This window comes from Taeniopygia guttata, chromosome Z, assembly GCF_048771995.1.
Source record: "Taeniopygia guttata chromosome Z, bTaeGut7.mat, whole genome shotgun sequence".
NCBI lineage: Eukaryota > Metazoa > Chordata > Aves > Passeriformes > Estrildidae > Taeniopygia > Taeniopygia guttata.
In genome coordinates this window covers 3,405,673-3,424,766 of record NC_133063.1, presented here as the reverse complement: position 1 = coordinate 3,424,766, position 19,094 = coordinate 3,405,673, and the positions used below count along the sequence as shown (strand labels likewise).

The following is a 19,094-nucleotide window of genomic DNA, read 5'->3' as shown; positions in this document are numbered from 1 at the left end:
CGTAATAAATGGCAATTTCTCCTGCAAAGAGCTTGTGACCAATAATGGCGTAAAACGAGTTGCTAACACCTGTCAGGATCAGAACTGGAGTTATACTAACAGTTTTAATTCTTTTAGGGAAACATCCTTTACTTTGAAGGATATATTGTCTCTGCAAATAAACGCTCCATTTTTAAAGTTTGGGATTGTAGAAAGCCTGGAATCCACAGTTCAGTGGCGTTTTTGGCCATTTTAATTCCACATTATGTTGTAGCAGAGTTTTAATATGCTGACAGACACAGTTTCTCTGCTGTGTTGTCCAGGCCCAGAGATTTCGATGTTGGAGAGCTCCAGAGGGTCTCAGTGTGGGTTTTGTGGCTGCACCTGCTGTCCTGGCAGGCATTTGTGCCACTGCCCATTCCGTGGGACAGCTAAAATCCCTGCTGGCATTTTGGCTGTGCCAGGACGGCGTGAGGCAGCATCGAGGGAGAGCTGCCTCCACTCAGTGCTCTCAGCATTCCAAACCCTCCCTTCCTTTTCCCCTCCTGGCTGCCACGGGGCGCTTTTGGGATGTCACTTTGTGGAGTTAAACGAGTCTGGTGCCGGCCCGCGGGCTCTGCCAGGTGCCTGACGCTGCCTTTGCCTTCCAGGTGCCCCGGAGGAGGGAGGATGCTGTCCCGACTGCGCGCGGCCGCGGCGCCCTGCGCCCTGGCGCGGCACGGCCTGCACACCAAGGAGAAGGGCAAGCCACTCATGCTGAACCCGCGCACCAACAAGGTGGGTGCCTGCGTCTGTCCACTTGGTGTGTCCGTCTGTCCGGCTGCGGTGTGTCTGTCCGGCTGCAGGACGGGAATGAGAACACTCTGACTCAGAAGGCTGCTGAGAGTAAAACTCCAATTTATTCAAAATTAACCGCTTTTTTATACAGAGCTTTGCAAGGACCAACTCCATTGGTCATGAAGTGAAAACCACTCACAGCATTGGTGTACAGTGCTTGACGCACAGTGATGGAACTTAACTATGAACAATGTGACCAACAAGAGAGATAAAGAATTATTTACATTGTTTCCCAGGCTTTTTGCCTGGCTAGAAACTCTCAGTTTCTTTCTTTGACTGTATCTGAGACCCACACTGGGGCTGAGCCACATCACCTAAGAAACATCCCTCTGCAGAGTCTGAAAGAGCTTCTGAAAATAAACCTCAGTGGGAGCTTCCTGGGAGGTAGAGATTCCATGTTAATTCCGTGCTTTGAGGCAGACTTACAAGAAAGTAGCATTTTGTTCCCTTCATGAAACCGTTCCTGTTTCCACAGCCCATCCTCAACCTCTTTTTTCTTTTCTCCGCTGGAGTTGTAGTGGCCTTTGGGAACCTTGAAGCCATTAATGTGTAAATTAGAACTGGCAAGAAATCAGGTGAGGGCTTTTGGTGACTGGTCCGAGATGTCGGAAGTGGTCAGGAGGGGTGGCAAATCTGCCTGTCTATGTCAGACATTTCCTGAGCAGCGAGGCTGGGTTATTTTGGGTTATTTTACCCTTCCCTTTCCCCCTGGACAGCAGAGTGCAAGATGCCTCAATGCTGCACGAGTCCAGGCTGCCTGAAGAGAGGGAGAGAGAACTGTGGATGGTAGAGACTGGCTGAGTGCAAAACTGAAATTGAGATTGCTGTGTCAGATTGCTGTGATTTGTCAAGATCAGATTGTCTCAACACTTTCAGGGCTCTAAAGACTTTGGCATGCCAGTGGAAATTACTTCAACCCCTGTAAGCTTTTCCAAATGCTGATTATGCAATAGTATTCAGAAATGAGAACAATAGCTCATTTCTTACTGTTTTTCTAGTGGTAACATCTTTTTTTTTTTTTTTTAACCATGGAATTCTCAGCTGGACTGGGCACAATACAATTTTATATCTTGAGGAATAGAAGGGAGTAGGGACCTTCTGGTTAATGGCAATTGATTTTTAAAATTTTTTAATGCCTGCAAGAAGTTACACTGGTGAGAGGTAACATTCTGCATTAGTTTGTCTCTGCTGTATCAGCCTGTAGGAATGGATCAGGAAGCTCACTGAGTGATACTGCTGGATGCAGTATCTGTGTGGAAATGCATTTTGGATATTCAGCAAAGACATAAATGATTTATGAAACGCACTGAGTACTTTACCCCTTGGGCCTCACGTGTGTATGGTTATGTATACATATTATCTATGTACAGAAGCAGATAAAGGGTGTTATTTCTTGCTGTCAGCTTGTTGAGGTTATCATGTTTTACTTGATTACATTTCATTTTTACATCCTGTCTCAGCTCTGCAGAACACTTGGTTTCCCCTAAGGCATGTGTCCCAAAAACGAGCTGCAGAAGGACAGTGTCGGGGGCAGGAACCAGCCCTCACAAACTGGAGTAGGTTTTCCTGTTGTAATTGTTTTTCTTTTCTCACCCAGCCTTGGCTGCACGCTGCAGGAGGACACCGCAGCTGCACCAGCTGTTTTGGAGTTTGTTTGGAGTGTTTGGTGTTTGGAGGCCAGACACGAGGTGTTCAGGCGTTCGCTGTCAGGGTGGCTCAGAGGTTTAGTGCTGGCAATTAAATCCTTTAAATCCTTACGGATGTGGTGCAGTGCTGGGTTTGTTCCCCCAGCGCAGAGCAGGTGATGCACGAGCGCAGGATCCCTGACTGGGGAGTGCCATCAGAGTGTTCTTGTCTCCCCAGGAAATACGTGACCTGTAATTTTATCCCTGTGTTTCTTTTCTGTGGCTCGCAGAAAATTTGTGGCTGAGTAGTTGGTGACGCTTCCTGTGCTTTAGCTGGTTATTTTAGTGGGGCGTTTCGGTGTTCTCGTGAAGAAAGGTGTGATTGTATTTTGTGCTGTGGATTCCATTACCCCGTTTTCCATTCCTCGGGATTGTTAGGTTGTCACGGAATTCCAGAATCCCTGAGGCTGGAAAAGCCCTCCCAGCCATCGAGTCCAAGCTGTCAGCCGATCCCCACCTTGTCACCCAGCCCAGAGCTCTCCGTGCCATGTCCAGGCCTTCCTCCAGCACCTCCCTGGGCAGTTCCAATTCCCGACCTCCCTTTCCACGGGGAAATCCCTTCTGATGTCCAAAAACTCCTCCTGCACTGACAGTGCCTCTCAAAATTTTGGCTTGTACAGGAATCTGTAGGATTTATATATGCACATATCTGTGTGTGTGTATGTGCCTGGAAATGGCAGGAGGTATGTGCATGGAAATAGGTGATAGATGTTAAAGAAACATTCACTGGTGGCAGGTTAGTAATCCCAGACTGATCCTGAGGAATTTTACCAGTGTCATATTGTTCATACAGGTGGTCATCTTCTCACATGTCATATTTTTGCTCACAGTTTCATATGTTCATTCACAGCTGTTTCAGCCCAGTTTATTTTCATGCACGGCTTCCAAAGTACTTCCAGAAACCATGATAAATTCACCTTTGTGTGAAGAGACAATTTTCTTAGCAAACTTGTGCATGACCTCACTGACTTGTGGGAAATACCCAACAGTACATTTCCGATTCAGAATAAAAAACAAACAGGAAAAACCCAACCAAAGTAAAAGCTGTTTTGACAAAATAAAAGGGATGGCACAAGAGGGTGCAAAGAAAGGATTGTATGAGCTTGAGGATTTAAAAGCAGTGTTACTTTCTCACCGTGCTGCTTTTGACACATTTCTTTTAGTTGAATAGGTTTTAGGTTTAGGCTTAGCCAGCTGGTTTGAGCAGCCAGGGCATGGAATACGCAGTGCCCCTGCCAAGAAGGCAGGAGAACGACAGAAACTCTGCGCACACCCGCAGCCCAAAGTCCCACCGCGGCTCTGTGTCCTGCCCAGGTGGTTTGGAGGGATGCTTGGATGGAGCATGACCACACGCCCGCAGGTTTTATCAGCTTCCAGAAGGAATTACCCGTGGGCATGCGGAGCTGTTTAATCCGTAACCAGGCGCCAGAGGTGGTGGGAGGGTATCAAACCTCGTTTTCCTCGGTGCAGGTGTCGTGCTCAGCACCTGTGGGCTGGGGGGGGCAGAGGGAGGAAGGGCACTGTCACTGCCTCACGGGAATGAGAAGACTCAGAAGGCTGTGAAAGTAAAACCCCAATTTATTCAAAATACACCGCTCTGTTATACAGAGCTTCGCAAGGACCAAATCCATTGGTTCTGAAGTGAAAACAACTCACAGCATTGGTGTACAGTGCTTGACGCACAGTGATGGAACTTAACTATAAACTGTGGGACTCAGATTCAGTCAAAGAAAGAAACTGAGAGTTTCTAGCCAGGCAAAAGCCTGGGAAAGAGCTGGGGAGGAATGTAAATAATTCTTTATCTCTCTTGTTCTCACATTGTTTATAGTTAAGTTCTATCACTGTGCGTCAAGCACTGTACACCAATGCTGTGAGTTGTTTTCACTTCAGAACCAATGGATTTAACCTTTGTGAAGCTCTGTATAAAAGAGCAGTGTGTTTTGAATAAATCTGAGTTTTACTCTCAGCAGCCTCCTGAATCAGAGTCTTCTCATTCCCGTCCTGCCTCGATGGCGACAATAAACAATGTGAAAAATAAGAGAGATAAAGAATTATTTGCATTCTCTCCAGCTCTTTCTCAGGCATCTGCCTGGCTAGAAACTCTCCGTTTCTCTCTTTGACTGAATCTGTGTCCCACGTGGCGCTGCCCGGGGGTGGTTGTTGAGGGGTTAATGCCCTGTGAGGAGAGCAGGAGCAGAGAATCCAGTTTGGAAATGAAGGAGGAAAGAAATCAGGGGAGATTTTATGTTCTCGTAAAGTTTTAATCTCTGGTAGAGATAGCAAAGGCACCTTTGATTCTTATGAATGAACTTTATTAATTTCCAGTGGAGGCATCTTGTGCAATAGTGAACTTTGTGTTCAGCCCAAGGGAGCAAAGTCAAGAGAAGCAGCCCACAATCCAACATAAAATCTACTTTATTTTCACCGTGTTTGTGATGCTGCTTCAAAGGCCGTGCTCCGCTGCGGCATCTGTTCTAACAATTACGAGGACTTACAAAGAAACCATTTTGTAAATCTCATGAGTAACTAATTTTCCAAACAGTGGCCTGTTTGTGTATAAACTGTGAGTGCATCTTTGTGAGGAGCCCTGGTCGGGGTTTTTGCTGTGTATGATAGCAATTATGGTTGGTTAAAAGCACAATCTCATAAATGTGGCTGCAAGACTGCAGGCGGGGAAGGCTTCCCACCACTACTACTTCTCTGCTTGGAAACCTCTCAGAATTACTTGCTCAGGGGTGCTATAAAAATCCTGCTCGCAGCGCTCAGGCTGCTCCGTGCGAGGCAGGCAGCTAGAATTTGTGTGTGCTGGTATTTATAGCAGCCAAGGGCTTTTGTGATGGAGCCCCAGTGCCAGAGTTTGTGGATTGAAGTTCATGGGTGTTCAGTGTGAGCTGATCTTAACTAAAATAGCATCGACATTCACTCCGGTGGCGGTTTCATTCCCCCTCCCAGCACAAGGTTGGTTCTGTGGCAGTGGATGTGTCCATGGAGTGTTAATTAATTAACTGTGGGATGCGCTCCCTGCTTTGTCCCGCTGCCCTGGAGGTGACCCCTGCTTGTTGTGAGCTGACAAGAGGATCAAGGAGGCTGAGGGCAGTGAAAGTCAGCCCAGAGCGCTGGGGAAAGGACAGTGGCCTGCCGACAGCGATCCCAGGCTGGAGGAGAGTTTAAGCACTTAATCCAGGGAAAGCTGGGGCAGTTTGTGCCTGAGGTCTGGGTTCTTCTGTGTCCCTGATGTCCCGTGTCTGGTTGTGGTCACGGGCAGCTGGATGGGTACTGGGTCTTTGATGCTGCAGCTCCATCCTGGGAGACGCCGCGTGGGCAATCCCAAATCCACGTCCGAACCCAAACCCAAAACAAGCTCACGGTCATGAGCAAAATACTGCAAGTGTTGGAAGGACTCCGGGGTTTTTATCTCGCTGCTCTGGACTAAACCTGGTCTGAATTTCTGTGTGAAGACTGATGTCATTCTCATTGCTGATTTATGCCTAGCTAGAATTTAAAGCATCTGACTGTGGCAGGATGCAATTGTCATGTAAATCAGCAGCTGAAACTACTTAGTGTCATTTAAAAATTCATCCTGTTTGATGCTATTGTGACACTGAACAGCTGGGTTCCCTACAGACAGGAAAGAGTGTGAACAAACCCAATAAAGATGGGTCTCTGTTCTGCTTGGAGCTAAGCTCAGGGCTCCTGGGCATTGCTGGGGACCCAGGTCTTTTAAGGGCACAGGTTCCACTCTGCAGTGAGGTTGGAAAAAGCCATGTTCTGGAGTCATGCTAACAGAGAAATTATAAATTTGGCAGTCGTGGTTTTCACAGGGCTTGAGGCTTTCTGGAGGGGAGGATGTAGGTTTTGGTAGCGAGGTGTTTCTCTCGGGTTAGGGTAAAATGTCAGTGCAGCCAGGGTGGCACCAGGCTGTGAACTCCAGTGGCCTTGCTGACAGAGACTAAACTGCTTCTTCCCTTCCTCTTCTTCCTCTAAACACTGGGAGTGTTTTGGCACTGTTTTTGTTTCTGTGGTGTCTGGAGTCACAGTCAACTGTCAGCGTTCCGGAACACAAATAATCACGGGATATCATTATCTGCAGGAGCTTTTATGGAGGGCTCTGGGAATCAGGGGTGCAGCCCCAAATCTGACTCCCGCATGGCTTTCGAGCTGAACCTATTCTATATTCTATCCTGATATAACTTTGATATTAATTTGCATATTAGTTATTAAATTTACATTGTTTAGGAACACAAATAATCACGGGATATCATTATCTGCAGACGCTTTTATGGAGAGCTCTGGGAATCAGGGGTGCAGCCCCAAATCTGACCCCCACACAGCTTTCGAGTTGAACCTATTCTATATTCTATCCTGATATAACTTTGATATTTAATTGCATATTAATTATTAAATTTACATTGTTTAGGAACACAAATAATCACGGGATATCATTATCTGTAGGTGCTTTTATGGAGAGCTCTGGGAATCAGGGTCCAGACCCAAATCTGACTCCCACATGGCTTTCGAGCTGAACCTATTCTATAGTCTATCCTGATATAACTTTGATATTTAATTGCATATTAATTATTAAATTTACATTGTTTAGGAACACAAATAATCACAGGATATGATTCCATACAGGTGCTTTTATTGAGAGCTCTGGGAATCAGGGGTGCAGCCCCAAATCTGACTCCCACACAGCTTTCGAGCTGAACCTATTCTATATTCTATCCTGATATAACTTTGATATTAATTTTTATATTGGTTATTAAATTTACATTGTTTAGGAACACAAATAATCGCAGGATATCATTATCTGCAGGCGCTTTTATTGAGAGCTCTGGGAATCAGGGGTGCAGCCCCAAATCTGACTCCCACACAGCTTTCGAGCTGAACCTATTTTATATTCTATCATTATATAACTTAGATATTAATGATTAAACTTATATTGTTCTACTGTATACATTGACATGAGTTTCTCGTGATCTTTCTTAGGTCCCTGACCACAGTTTCTCATGATTCTTCTTATGATTAAACAGTAATTATATTTAATTACTAAACAATCATCACATCTAACAATTATATCATTTATGATGTACTAGATACGCAGGTGCAGTCCTAGCAAGTACAAGTTCTCCATGTGCTTAGGGTGTTTATTTTTCCAGGGCCTACTAAGCTTATTTTTCCTTTTAACCCTAAATCCTCACGATTTTAAAACCCTTTTACTATCACAACCAGTTTGTGTGGGAGAGGGCTGCTTTTGGAAGGATTTAACTGTATTTAAAGGTACTAAACTGCTGACAGCAGCAAGCTGGGGGTGCAAGGAAAGGGGAAGGGAGTGAGAGGAGTTCCTGTGGGGCACGCATTTCTGCTCACACAAGAGGATTCATATTTCTTGTGAAGCAGGCAGGAGTGGAACTCATCCTTTGGAAACACAGGAAAAGCCTCTGCGGCACCCAGAGCGTGTTTCCGTGGGTTCTTCTCTCGTGTCAGTTTGTGTTCTTTGTGGAAATGTTGGATTATTCAGAGCAGTGTTTGAAAAAAAATACCATTTAAGTGGTAAAGTGATTGTTGCACCCCATTAAAAAAAAAAACCAAAAAAACCAAAACCAACCAAACCAAACCCAAAAAAAACCCCACAAAACCAACTAAATACCCCACAAAAAAACCAACCAACCAACCAACAAACAAACAAACGAAAAAGAAACAGCAGCAAGGTTAAAAACTGGAAGAATGAACCGTCATCTGAAATGTATTTCTATTTAGAATTGGGAGAATACTGGAGAACAGCAACGAGACTGGGAAAAAAACCAGTGGTTTGCAAGTGACTTCTGACTTCCTGTAGAAAAACTCTGCTGTCCTGGTATTAAAAGGTTAAATTGAAATCAGTATTTAGTGTCAAATCTATTACATGAAAGGTTGGCAGACATGAAAATAAATACAGAGAAAAACAGGTTCATTTTAGGGCTAAATACGTGGAGTTTTCTGCAAAAGGGCAAAACAGTGAAGTTTTTGGGTTTGAGCTGTTGTTTTTTTCTTGATTTCTAGCTCTTCAAGTATTTAATTACTATAGAGCACAGTGTAGAATGAGTGCAGAAAAGCAGGTGGAATGCTTAATCAAGGTCGTCAAAACAACTGATATTAAATATGACCTGAACAGGAAAGAGAAAAATAATGTACAAATAGTAATTATTTTAACAACAGGAATTTTTTTTCTAAGGACTATTGTTTAGAAACCATCCAGGTATGATGAATTACACCACAGCTGGGCTATTTTCAGAAATTTTTGTTAAATACTTACAAAGAGTCTGTTCTCACACAAGCAGAGGTGAAAATATTTGTATTCTGATCTGATTTGATGCCTTTACTGTCAAGTGGAAAAGTACTGATTTTTTTTTCACGTCAGTCGAGGAGTTGAACACGGACGATCCTTGTGGGTCCCTTCCACAAGGATCATCTGATTCTCTGACCTTTCTGATGGCAGGAGGAGTTTGGAGTGTAATTACAAGGCATCAGGCAAACCTTAGAAAGCTTTTATTTTATTTTTTTTTTTCCCCACTTGGCTGTAAGAATCTGAAGGTTGGGAAATGGTTTGAGTTGGTGTTTAAATAACAATAAATTTAAACTCTGTTCACTCTCCATCTCCCAAATGGAGAAGAGTGGGAGGTTTTTGCAGTTGGACTCTTTGCTGCCAGTGAGGTTTTTTGGCAGTAGAAAAATGGGTTAGATCCATCCCTGTTACGGTTTGACACTGGCACAATGCCAGTGCCCCCGTGAAAATATAATATTTTAATTGAACGCTGTGAAATGAGATCAAGAACAGAGCAAAGCAGGCCTAAGTTTAATAACAAGGAAAAAAAACTTTATTAAGCTATTAGCACTATATTATTATAAAAGGAAAAAAGAGGGAAAAAAACCACACAAAATTTAAAATGAAAACACTCTAAAGCATTTTTCTTCTCACTACATATCCAATAAATTATAGCGAGACATAACCTGGACTCTAATTAGGTTTCTAATTTTTAGATAATTGATACTTTATTGAGGGAGAAAGGAGGTTTTCTTGTGTAAGAAACACAGCTGCCACATCCTGTGTTTCCATGTCACACACGGCACCGCCCGGAGAAAAAAGTTTAAAAAGTTTGCATCTCTTTTTTATGCACAGTGCTTTTACTACTAATGCATGGATGGACAGACTGCTTTTAGGATTTTTCCTTTCAAGGATGCCCCGCCAAGAGGCAGTTCAGTTTTCATTTTTGGGACCACAGTCCCCCCCATATTTTCTTTATTTTCTTCCTCCCCTGGGGCCGAGAGTCTAAGAACAGAGATCTTCTTTGTTTGTTTTTTTTTTGAAGACAGGGGACACCACTACAAATTTTCCTAATTTTTCTCTGTTTGCTCCACTTCTGTATTTTTTCAGTTGAAGCATGATCTCTTTGGCTCACCGGCATCCTCTTGAAATACAATCCTCTTAAAATAAAAATCATCTTTTGGAGGAGAAGATCGTTTCAGTCTGTGGCTAGCAAGAAAAAGTTTAGCTAAAAGCCACTCCATCACCTCCTCCCACTTGGAATTTCTCTCAAAATGAAGTGTTTGGGTTGGACTGTGATCTTCGCAGAAGCATTGGGCAATTTGGGGTATCAGGGGCATCAGGCTGTATTACTGAAAAAAGCAGCAAATTTGGGTAAAAATCTGAGTATTCCTGTCTGGCTGTAGGGATCAGCCTGGGTGACCCACGTGAAACAAAAAAAAGCAGCTGTTATTTCACTTTTAACCCGTTTCACTCTTAACTCTTTGCTTCTCTGCGGCTCCACAGAGGAAAATTAACTCTGGCACGGTCTGGGCAGGCTGTGGTGGAAAGGAATAATCCCAAAAAGCGAGGAGAACCCCAGCAGAGGTTCCAGCCCTGCTGGAGAAAAGGGTGCAGTGGGAGAGCTCCTGGGGCAAGAACTGATGGTGGAAACTCTCGTTTGCAGGGCATGGCCTTCACCTTGCACGAGCGACAGATGCTGGGGCTGCAGGGACTCCTGCCTCCCAAAATAGAGACACAAGACATCCAGGCCTTACGCTTCCACAAGAATTTGGCAAAAATGACTGACCCCTTGGAGAAGTAAGTGCTTGTCCTGCGGTGGGAGTGAACAGGAATATTTGGGGCTGGGAATAAGGTGGAAATGTGAAAATACTGTACAGGAGTAACCAAAGTTTCTCGTGCCTCCGCTGGGTTTTTAAGTTCTTGGGTGTTGTTTTCTCTCTGTCACAGAAAATTGATTTCATCCTGCGGTCAAATGAGGCTGGGAAGATTTTTTTTTTTCTTTCTTTTCTTTTTTTTTTTTTTTAATATTCCACATTCATAAAACAGCACAAAATGTGTGAAGATCAGTAACAAAGCTGCAAACCTGCCTGTGTCTGTGACATATTTCTGTGATACATGAGATGGAGTGGCAGGTTGTTGGAGCACGGGAGGTGGCATTCAGCCCGATCTCTAAAAATGTGTGATAATGAAGGTAAAATGAGCATTTGAGATACCAAAACCAGTGTCTAACGTATACAGCAGTTACTGCTAAAAAGGAGCTATGAGAGTAGAATTTTAAGTCTTGTCATGTGTAATTTTTAATATCTTTTATTACTTAACACACTGGTTTGGTGAACCACAAAGGGTTTTGCTGTGTTTTATTTTTAGGGCGCCTTTAGGGCGTTTTTAGCATCCCATTACTGTTCTCCCATAATCTTTACGTATCTCTGCCTGTGAAAATACACAGTTTGCTGCAGGCAGGAGGAGAACTGGAGTGGCTTGGGCCTCGCTAGCCCACGTCAAAGCTCTTTTGTGCTCATCAGAACTGAAAGATGGCTCTTAAATCCACATCGAGTCGCTAGCTGGCCCAAAACAGTCGTGTCACCCGTGTTGGCCAGATTGTTAATTCGTTATCATCATGTCCTCGGGTCAGCAGGACTGACTACGGGTTGGTACGCAGTAAATTGTGGGTAAATCTGCAGGAATTCAGATTTATTTACACACCCACGTCTGTCCTTCAGGGTGGAGGTAAGGCTCAGCTTGCTGCACGTGTGTGTTGGCGTTGGGATTCACAACACACATCCTTCGGATGGAAAGTTATTTCTCTGTAATTTTGTTTACAAGGGTACAGAGACTCCCTGATGCATCCTGCAGCACCCCCCTGGGCTGTCTTTAATGATATTTGTGCATTATTACCCTGTCAGCAGTCCTGCCCTGTTGGAATATGTGGGTATTGGTGATTCACAGATTGTAGAAAGTCTCTGTCTGTCAGCCCCACTGCCAAACATCCCTCAGTGGGATGTTACAAACATTATATACAGAAACTACCTGTGCTATATTTACAATAATGTGCCACTGTAACACCCCTCAGTGGGATGTTACAAACATTATATATTAAAAACTACCTGTGCTATATTTACAATAACGTGCCAATGTAACACACCTCAGTGGGATGTTACAAACATTAAATACCACAAACTACCTGTGCTGGATTTACAATAACGTGCCAATATCTGTCACCTACGTTGGACAGTGTGTCCCCAGCCTGAACCAACAGAAAAATGCCAACACCACAGTGAAACATGGAGGGCATGAAGAAGGAGGAAAAGGCCAAGACACACCCAATTTCCTCCATCTTGTCCCCTTTGGACCCCTCATCTAGAATCCTAAAATTTTACTTTTGCACCCGTGCCACACTTAATTTTTACTGATATCAAACACTCAGAGCTGGTAATTCATCCTGTAAGATTGAAAACTCTTTTCCATGGACAGAGATCACAGCCAGTGTCTCTGGGGGCTCTGTCCAGGGGGGTTCCTGACCCCTGCCAGGGTCCCAGGGCAGCCAGAGGGAAGCTCTGGGTTCCCACAGTCTCACCTTCAGCACCACTGCTCTCCTCCCCACCTCCCCCGGTGCTCCTGCCTGGAAGGGAGGGCTCTTTCCCAGGGAAACCAGCAGGAGTGGGAGGCAGCAAGAGGTGCTTTTCCCTCGTGCTGATGAATTGCAGGTACATCTACATCATGGGGATCCAGGAGAGGAACGAGAAGCTGTTCTACAGGGTGCTGCAGGACGACATCGAGCGGCTGATGCCCATCGTGTACACGCCGACCGTGGGCCTGGCCTGCTCCCAGTACGGGCACATCTTCAGGAGGCCGAAGTAAGCACACACAAACACGCCGTGCTGCTGCTGCTGCTGCTGCTTTTATCGTCCTTTTCTCTGCGCCCTCCTCAAGCTCTGCCAGTGGTCCCTCTCGTTTTCATCCGGGCGCAGCTGCACGAGCCCAGTGCCGCGTCGGGGCAGTGACAATTTGTTAAAATATATCTCAGGGCAGAGATTTTAGTGAGAAACAGGATGTTTGGAACAAGATGTGGAGATTGGTTATGTAAATGCTCCAAGTGCAGGGCTTCAACCCCATTTCCAGCTCCTCCTAGATGGTTCAGGTGGTTCACCAGACCCATCTCAGTGTCACTCTGTACAAGGGAGGTGGTTCAGGTGGTTCTCCAGGCCCATCTCGGTGTCACCCTGTACAAGAGGGGTGGTTCAGGTGGTTCCCCAGGCCCATCTTGGGGTGGTTCAGGTGGTTCTCCAGGCCCATCTCGGTGTCACCCTGTACAAGGAAGGTGGTTCAGGTGGTTCCCCAGGCCCATCTCGGTGTCACCCTGTACAAGGAAGGTGGTTCAGGTGGTTCCCCAGGCCCATCTCGGTGTCACCCTGTACAGGAGGAGTGGTTCAGGTGGTTCCCCAGGCCCATCTCAGTGTCACCCTGCTGCAGAGGGGTGGTTCAGGTGGTTCCCCAGGCCCATCTCGGTGTCACCCTGTACAAGAGAGGTGGTTCAGGTGGTTCCCCAGGCCATTCTCGGTGTCACCCTGTACAAGAGGGGTGGTTCAGGTGGTTCCCTGCCCCAGGCAGGAACAGATATTGTCCTTTGAGCAATTTACATCAAGTTACGTAAAACTTAGAATTTTAAATTGTCCTGTTTGGCATCTAGTTTTACAAAAGCAAGGTGAAAATTCTGATTGTCACCCACAGAAATATTTCTGGTTTGTGGTTTTGGTTGTGTTTCTTTTCCTTTCAGGGGGTTATTTATTTCCATCTCAGACAGAGGCCACATCAGGTCAATTGTGAACAACTGGCCAGAGAACGACGTTAAGGTATTGTCACGGTGTGATCCAGTTTCTAGTTGTTATTCCATCTCAGCTGAGTCCTTTAAGATTTACTAGTATTTGATGGAAACATGAATATTAATTAGTGCATTCGTGGCTCTTTAGTGATGATGGCAGAGTGCAGCTAATTAAGTTAATGCATATCTTGAGGATCAGTGTTTCATCCTAAATATGAGGTTTATGGGTGGAGGAAAATACTCCTCGTGATTTGTTCTTCTTTTGACAGTGCAAACATACCTCAATTTTTTCCTGGGAAGAAAACACAACTGCCATTGATCTCATCTTTGTAAATTTCAGTGATCATGTATGATTTTGACCTTTTTTTTTTTTTTGCCATTTTTTTCTTCTTTTTTTTCCCATCAGGCTGTTGTCGTCACTGATGGAGAAAGAATACTGGGTCTCGGAGACCTGGGGGTGTACGGGATGGGAATTCCGGTGGGAAAGCTGTGTTTGTACACAGCCTGTGCAGGGATACACCCGGATAAATGCCTGCCTGTGTGCATCGACGTCGGGACTGATAACACAGTGAGTTACCCCTAGAAAAACGGGGTCGTTTTAAATAACAAAGAGTTGGGGTGTCTTCTGAGCACTTTCATTTAAGATAAACCTAAATATTTCATGCAAAGGATAAATGGTTTGGAGTTCACTGTACAGTTGATTTATTAAAAAAATATGGATATTGATCTAGTATCGATATCCAACTGTGACGGACAAAAACTCCCTAACAGTTTAAAGTTAGAAAGTGTATGTTTATTGTGTGCGGGATCGCTCCCAAATACACACCGCCCCTTCCAGGTGATTACAGAGCCCTTTTATCCATACAAGTATTGAATATACAAAATACAAATGCATATTCATCATTTTGGTACATCCCATTCCCCGCTTCGTATGCTAATCACTCCAAAAGCTATTCAGCATGAAGTTTGTTCCCTGAAATGGGTCGGTGGTCCCTTTCATGGGGAGGGGTCCCAAAATGAGGAAGTAAATGAAGTCTTCCTCATTCTGACCTTTCTACCTTTTCAATGCAAGTATGACAAATGAACTCTTGGTAGAACTCCCATTCCTTGTCTTCAATTGGTTTCAGAACAGAGGAGGCCCACAATTGTCTTATGTTCCTAAAAGCTATTTATCAGTTTCTATATTCTTCATTATAAACCCAGCTAACCAAACATTGTGCTGACAAGCAATCAATTATTAGTTAACTACTAACTCTTAACTTCATCAAGGCCTACTCATTTATTATTATTTTAATTAACTCTAGTAAGGCTTATTTCTAACTAAAATCTTAGCTCCTCAAAATCTCTAAATGCCTTAAAGTTTACGTTTCACAGTGATTTAAAAGTTCCCATTGGTGTGTCCATGAAAAGCTGCATCTGGTAGTAATTGCAATGCCAGAGCACCGCAAAATAGTCAGTTTGACATGACTTTTAAGAAGCTGGAAATGGGAATTAGGTTTATTGAGGTGGTTTACTGTTCAGAGCATTGATTTGTGCTGTTCCAAAAGCCGCCAGCAGCCCCGGTGCCAGCTGAAATGCAAGAACAGGGACGCAGGCTGGGGCTGCATGAGTGCAGCACTGCTGGGTGTGCCCTGGGGATTCAGCCCCGCTCTGCCTGGTTTGTCCCTCGCAGACACTCCTGAAGGATCCCTTCTACATGGGGCTGTACCAGAAGAGGGACCGCTCGCAGGTCTACGACGACCTGATCGATGAGTTCATGGAAGCCATCACGGACAGGTGGGACACGGAGCGGCCCCGGCAGGCTGATCCCTTTCTGGGGGGTCAGAAATGCACCAGTGCAGCTTCTGTCTCTGTGCAGCGATGGGTCAGAAATGCACCAGTGCAGCCTGTGTGCAGTGATGGGTCAGAAATGCAGCAGTGCAGCCTCTGTGCAGTGGTGGGTCAGAAATGCACCAGTGCAGCCTGTGTGCAGGGATGGGTCAGAAATGCAGCAGTGCAGCCTCTGTGCAGTGGTGGGTCAGAAATGCACCAGTGCAGCCCCTGTGCAGCGGTGGGTCAGAAATGCACCAGTGCAGCCTCCGTGCAGTGGTGGGTCAGAAATGCACCAGTGCAGCCTGTGTGCAGGGATGGGTCAGAAATGCAGCAGTGCAGCCTCTGTGCAGTGATGGGTCAGAAATGCACCAGTGCAGCCTGTGTGCAGCGATGGGTCAGAAATGCACCAGTGCAGCCGTTGTGCAGTGATGGGTCAGAAATGCACCAGTGCAGCCTGTGTGCAGTGGTGGGTCAGAAATGCACCAGTGCAGCCTCTGTGCAGTGGTGGGTCAGAAATGCACCAGTGCAGCCTGTGCCTCTGTCCAGTGATGGGTCAGAAATGCACCAGTGCAGCCTCTGTGCCCAGTGGTGGGTCAGAAATGCACCAGTGCAGCCCCTGTGCAGTGACGGGTCAGAAATGCACCAGTGCAGCCTCTGTGCAGCGGTGGGTCAGAAATGCACCAGTGCAGCCTCTGTGCAGCGATGGGTCAGAAATGCACCAGTGCAGCCCCTGTGCAGTGGTGGGTCAGAAATGCAGCAGTGCAGCCTCTGTGCAGTGATGGGTCAGAAATGCACCAGTGCAGCCTCTGTGCAGTGATGGGTCAGAAATGCACCAGTGCAGCCTCTGTGCAGTGATGGGTCAGAAATGCACCAGTGCAGCCTCTGTGCAGTGTTGGGTCAGAAATGCAGCAGTGCAGCCCCTGTGCAGCCATGGGGGTGTCTGCCATCTCCTGCAGGTACGGCCAGAACACGCTCATCCAGTTTGAAGACTTTGGGAACCACAACGCTTTCCGATTCCTGCGGAAGTACCGGGAGAAGTACTGCACCTTCAACGACGACATCCAAGGTGTGCCCGCTGTTTGTGCTCCCGAATATCCGTGCAGGAGCTCTTCCCAAAGCCCCAGCCTGCCGCGTATTCGTGTTCAGCCGGCCTCAGGTTTGCTCTGCTCCCACAGGGACAGCCTCGGTGGCCTTGGCAGGGCTGCTGGCAGCACAGAAAGCCACGGGGAAGCCACTCACAGACCAGAAAGTGCTGTTCCTCGGAGCGGGAGAGGTGAGTCCTCTTAAGGGCCCAGAGCAGCAGGAGACATCTAAAATGTGTGTTTCCTCATTGTGGAGATTTGCCTTCTCTGAATTCCTTTGCACACCTTCTCATCTAAGGCCGGCTGAAATGCATCAGCAGAAAGGACTCTGCCTGAACAGGGCTGTGTGAAAGGTGCTTAACATTTGCAGGGACTCACATTTTTCATTTCCCTGCACGGCCTTGCAGAAAGCAACAGGGATGGTGTGTGTTTGACAGGAAACTCACCACAAAACCACGGTGTAGTGGGAACATCCTGTTGGTTTTTGTGGCACTGAGGGAAGTGCAGGGAAGAGTTTTTGTCAGCGAGGTGATTCAGTTTGCAGCAGGCACCTGTTGCTTCTCGGCACATCAGCGCTGCTGCTCCTGCGGTGCTGATAAAATTTAGTTTATTATGTGAGGAGTTCTCCATCTGCATTGTCAGAATCTGTGGGTATTGGTGATTCCAAAATTGCAAAAAGTCTCTGTCTGTCAGCCCCGCTGCCAAAGCAGAAGCCACAATTCGTCTGTGCTGTTTCAAGGTTGTTTATTCTGTTTATCTCTACCATGTTCTGCTGCCCTGCCGCAGCTCTGTCCTGCAGGGCAGCGTGTGGGGCTCTGCCCTCAGTGGGATGGTACAAACATTAAATACCACAAACTACCTGTGCTGGATTTACAATAACGTGCCAATGTAACACCCCTCAGTGGGATGGTACAAACATTAAATACCACAAACTACCTGTGCTGGATTTACAATAACGTGCCAATATCTGTCACCTACGTTGGACAGTGTGTCCCCAGCCTGAACCAACAGAAAAATGCCAACACCACAGTGAAACATGGAGGGCACGAAGAAGGAGGAAAAGGACAAGACACACCCAATTTCCTCCATCTTGTCCCCTTTGAGCCCCTAATCTAGAATCCTAAAATTTTACTTCTGGACCCGTGTCACACTTAATTATTACTGATATCAAACACTCAGAGCTGGTAATTCATCCTGTAAGATTGAAAACTCTTTTCCATGGACAGAGATCACAGACAGTGTCTCTGGGGGCTCTGTCCAGGGGGGTTCCTGACCCCTGCCAGGGTCCCAGGGCAGCCAGAGGGAAGCCCTGGGTTCCCACACTGAATAAGGGCCCTGATGGCAGAGAACAGCACCCGGGTGAGCTGCCCCTCTCCTGCTGCCTGCAGGTGTGTCCCTGCTGTGCCAGGAGCACCTCTGTGCCTCAGACCAGGCTCTGAGGGGTTTTGTGGGGATGATGGGCAGGGGGAATGTCCCCTGTCTGCCCTGGGGTGCTCTGGCTCCCAGGAAAACACTGACCTGACCCTCCTTCATGGAGAAAACTTCCAAAGCCTCAAGGTAAACTAGAGACCTCAAAAGCGTGACATGGACTGTAGGGATTGAAGAGAGTGGTGCAGTACAGCACATGGGTGAGAAATTTAGGTTTTAGGATTTTTAGTCTGTTATAGATGGGTTCAAGATGGAGGGTACAGGGTGTTGTCTCGAGTTCCTTCTTCTTCCTCCTCCTTCTTGGGTTTGGGTGGTATCTTGTGATTGGGTAGGAAAATCTGCATTGAGGGCATTTAGGGGTCAGTTATTGGGTTAGAAAGGGAAATAATCCAGGTGTCACTTCTTAATTGGGTAGTTTAGTTTGTGATTAGACTTTAAAATCCTCGCAGCACGAGGCTGTTGGCCATTTTGGTGCTGTTTTCGGGCATGCACGGTCTGGGGGCAGACAGTGTGCTGAAGTTTCGACAAGATAACAATAAAACAAGAAGCTGAAGACAGAAAAAGTCCTGTGCATCTGCTCTGGGAGGGTTTCCCCTGCCAGGGGAGCCCTCAGGGAGTTGCCTGACAGGGTTTGATGACAGAACTCTTGTGCCACCTGCACAAACCCCAGTCTTTTCACCCGCCAGGCCGCCCTGGGCATCGCCAACCTCATCGTCATGGCCATGATGGAGGGCGGCGTTTCCTACGAGGAGGCCTCCAGGAGGATATGGATGTTTGACAAGCACGGCTTGCTGGTGCAGGTAGGGGTTCAGCACAGCTGGGAACCCCGGGCAAGGTGAGCACTGCCTTCCCCAGCCCCTCACGGCAGGAACCGCTGTTTGACTGCAGGGCCGAGAGCAGAAGGTGGATTCCAACCAGGAGCCGTTCACACACCAGGCTCCAGAGCACATACCAAAGACATTTGGAGAGGCAGTCAATGTGCTGCGGCCTTCAGCTATCATCGGTGAGTCGGGTTATTTCTCTGTCATTTGGGGTTTGCTGCCTTTAGTTGGCTCTGGGAAGCTTGGTGACAACCATCTGCTGGTGGAATGGGAGGTCAGTTCTGCCTGAAGGTACCCGAGCTGTGGTGCTCCTTGTGTCCTCAGTGG

At 46.4% G+C, this 19,094-nt stretch overlaps 1 protein-coding gene across 2 annotated transcripts in view; it reads left to right on the top strand.

The window, feature by feature from the left end:
* The window catches only part of ME2 (malic enzyme 2), a 38,071-nt gene that overhangs the window by 5,556 nt on the left and 13,421 nt on the right, over positions 1-19,094 (top strand). The window contains exons 2-11 of one of the 2 annotated variants that reach the window (XM_002199613.6): positions 630-756; positions 10,469-10,602; positions 12,510-12,659; positions 13,580-13,655; positions 14,031-14,192; positions 15,297-15,400; positions 16,393-16,502; positions 16,612-16,709; positions 18,633-18,746; positions 18,835-18,949. In XM_002199613.6, the coding sequence (XP_002199649.1) occupies positions 649-756; positions 10,469-10,602; positions 12,510-12,659; positions 13,580-13,655; positions 14,031-14,192; positions 15,297-15,400; positions 16,393-16,502; positions 16,612-16,709; positions 18,633-18,746; positions 18,835-18,949 (1,171 nt within the window). In that variant the 5' untranslated portion in view covers positions 630-648. Of the gene's footprint in view, positions 1-565; positions 757-10,468; positions 10,603-12,509; positions 12,660-13,579; positions 13,656-14,030; positions 14,193-15,296; positions 15,401-16,392; positions 16,503-16,611; positions 16,710-18,632; positions 18,747-18,834; positions 18,950-19,094 lie in introns of those variants that run through there. The other variant, XM_072921953.1, reaches the window with a different exon arrangement.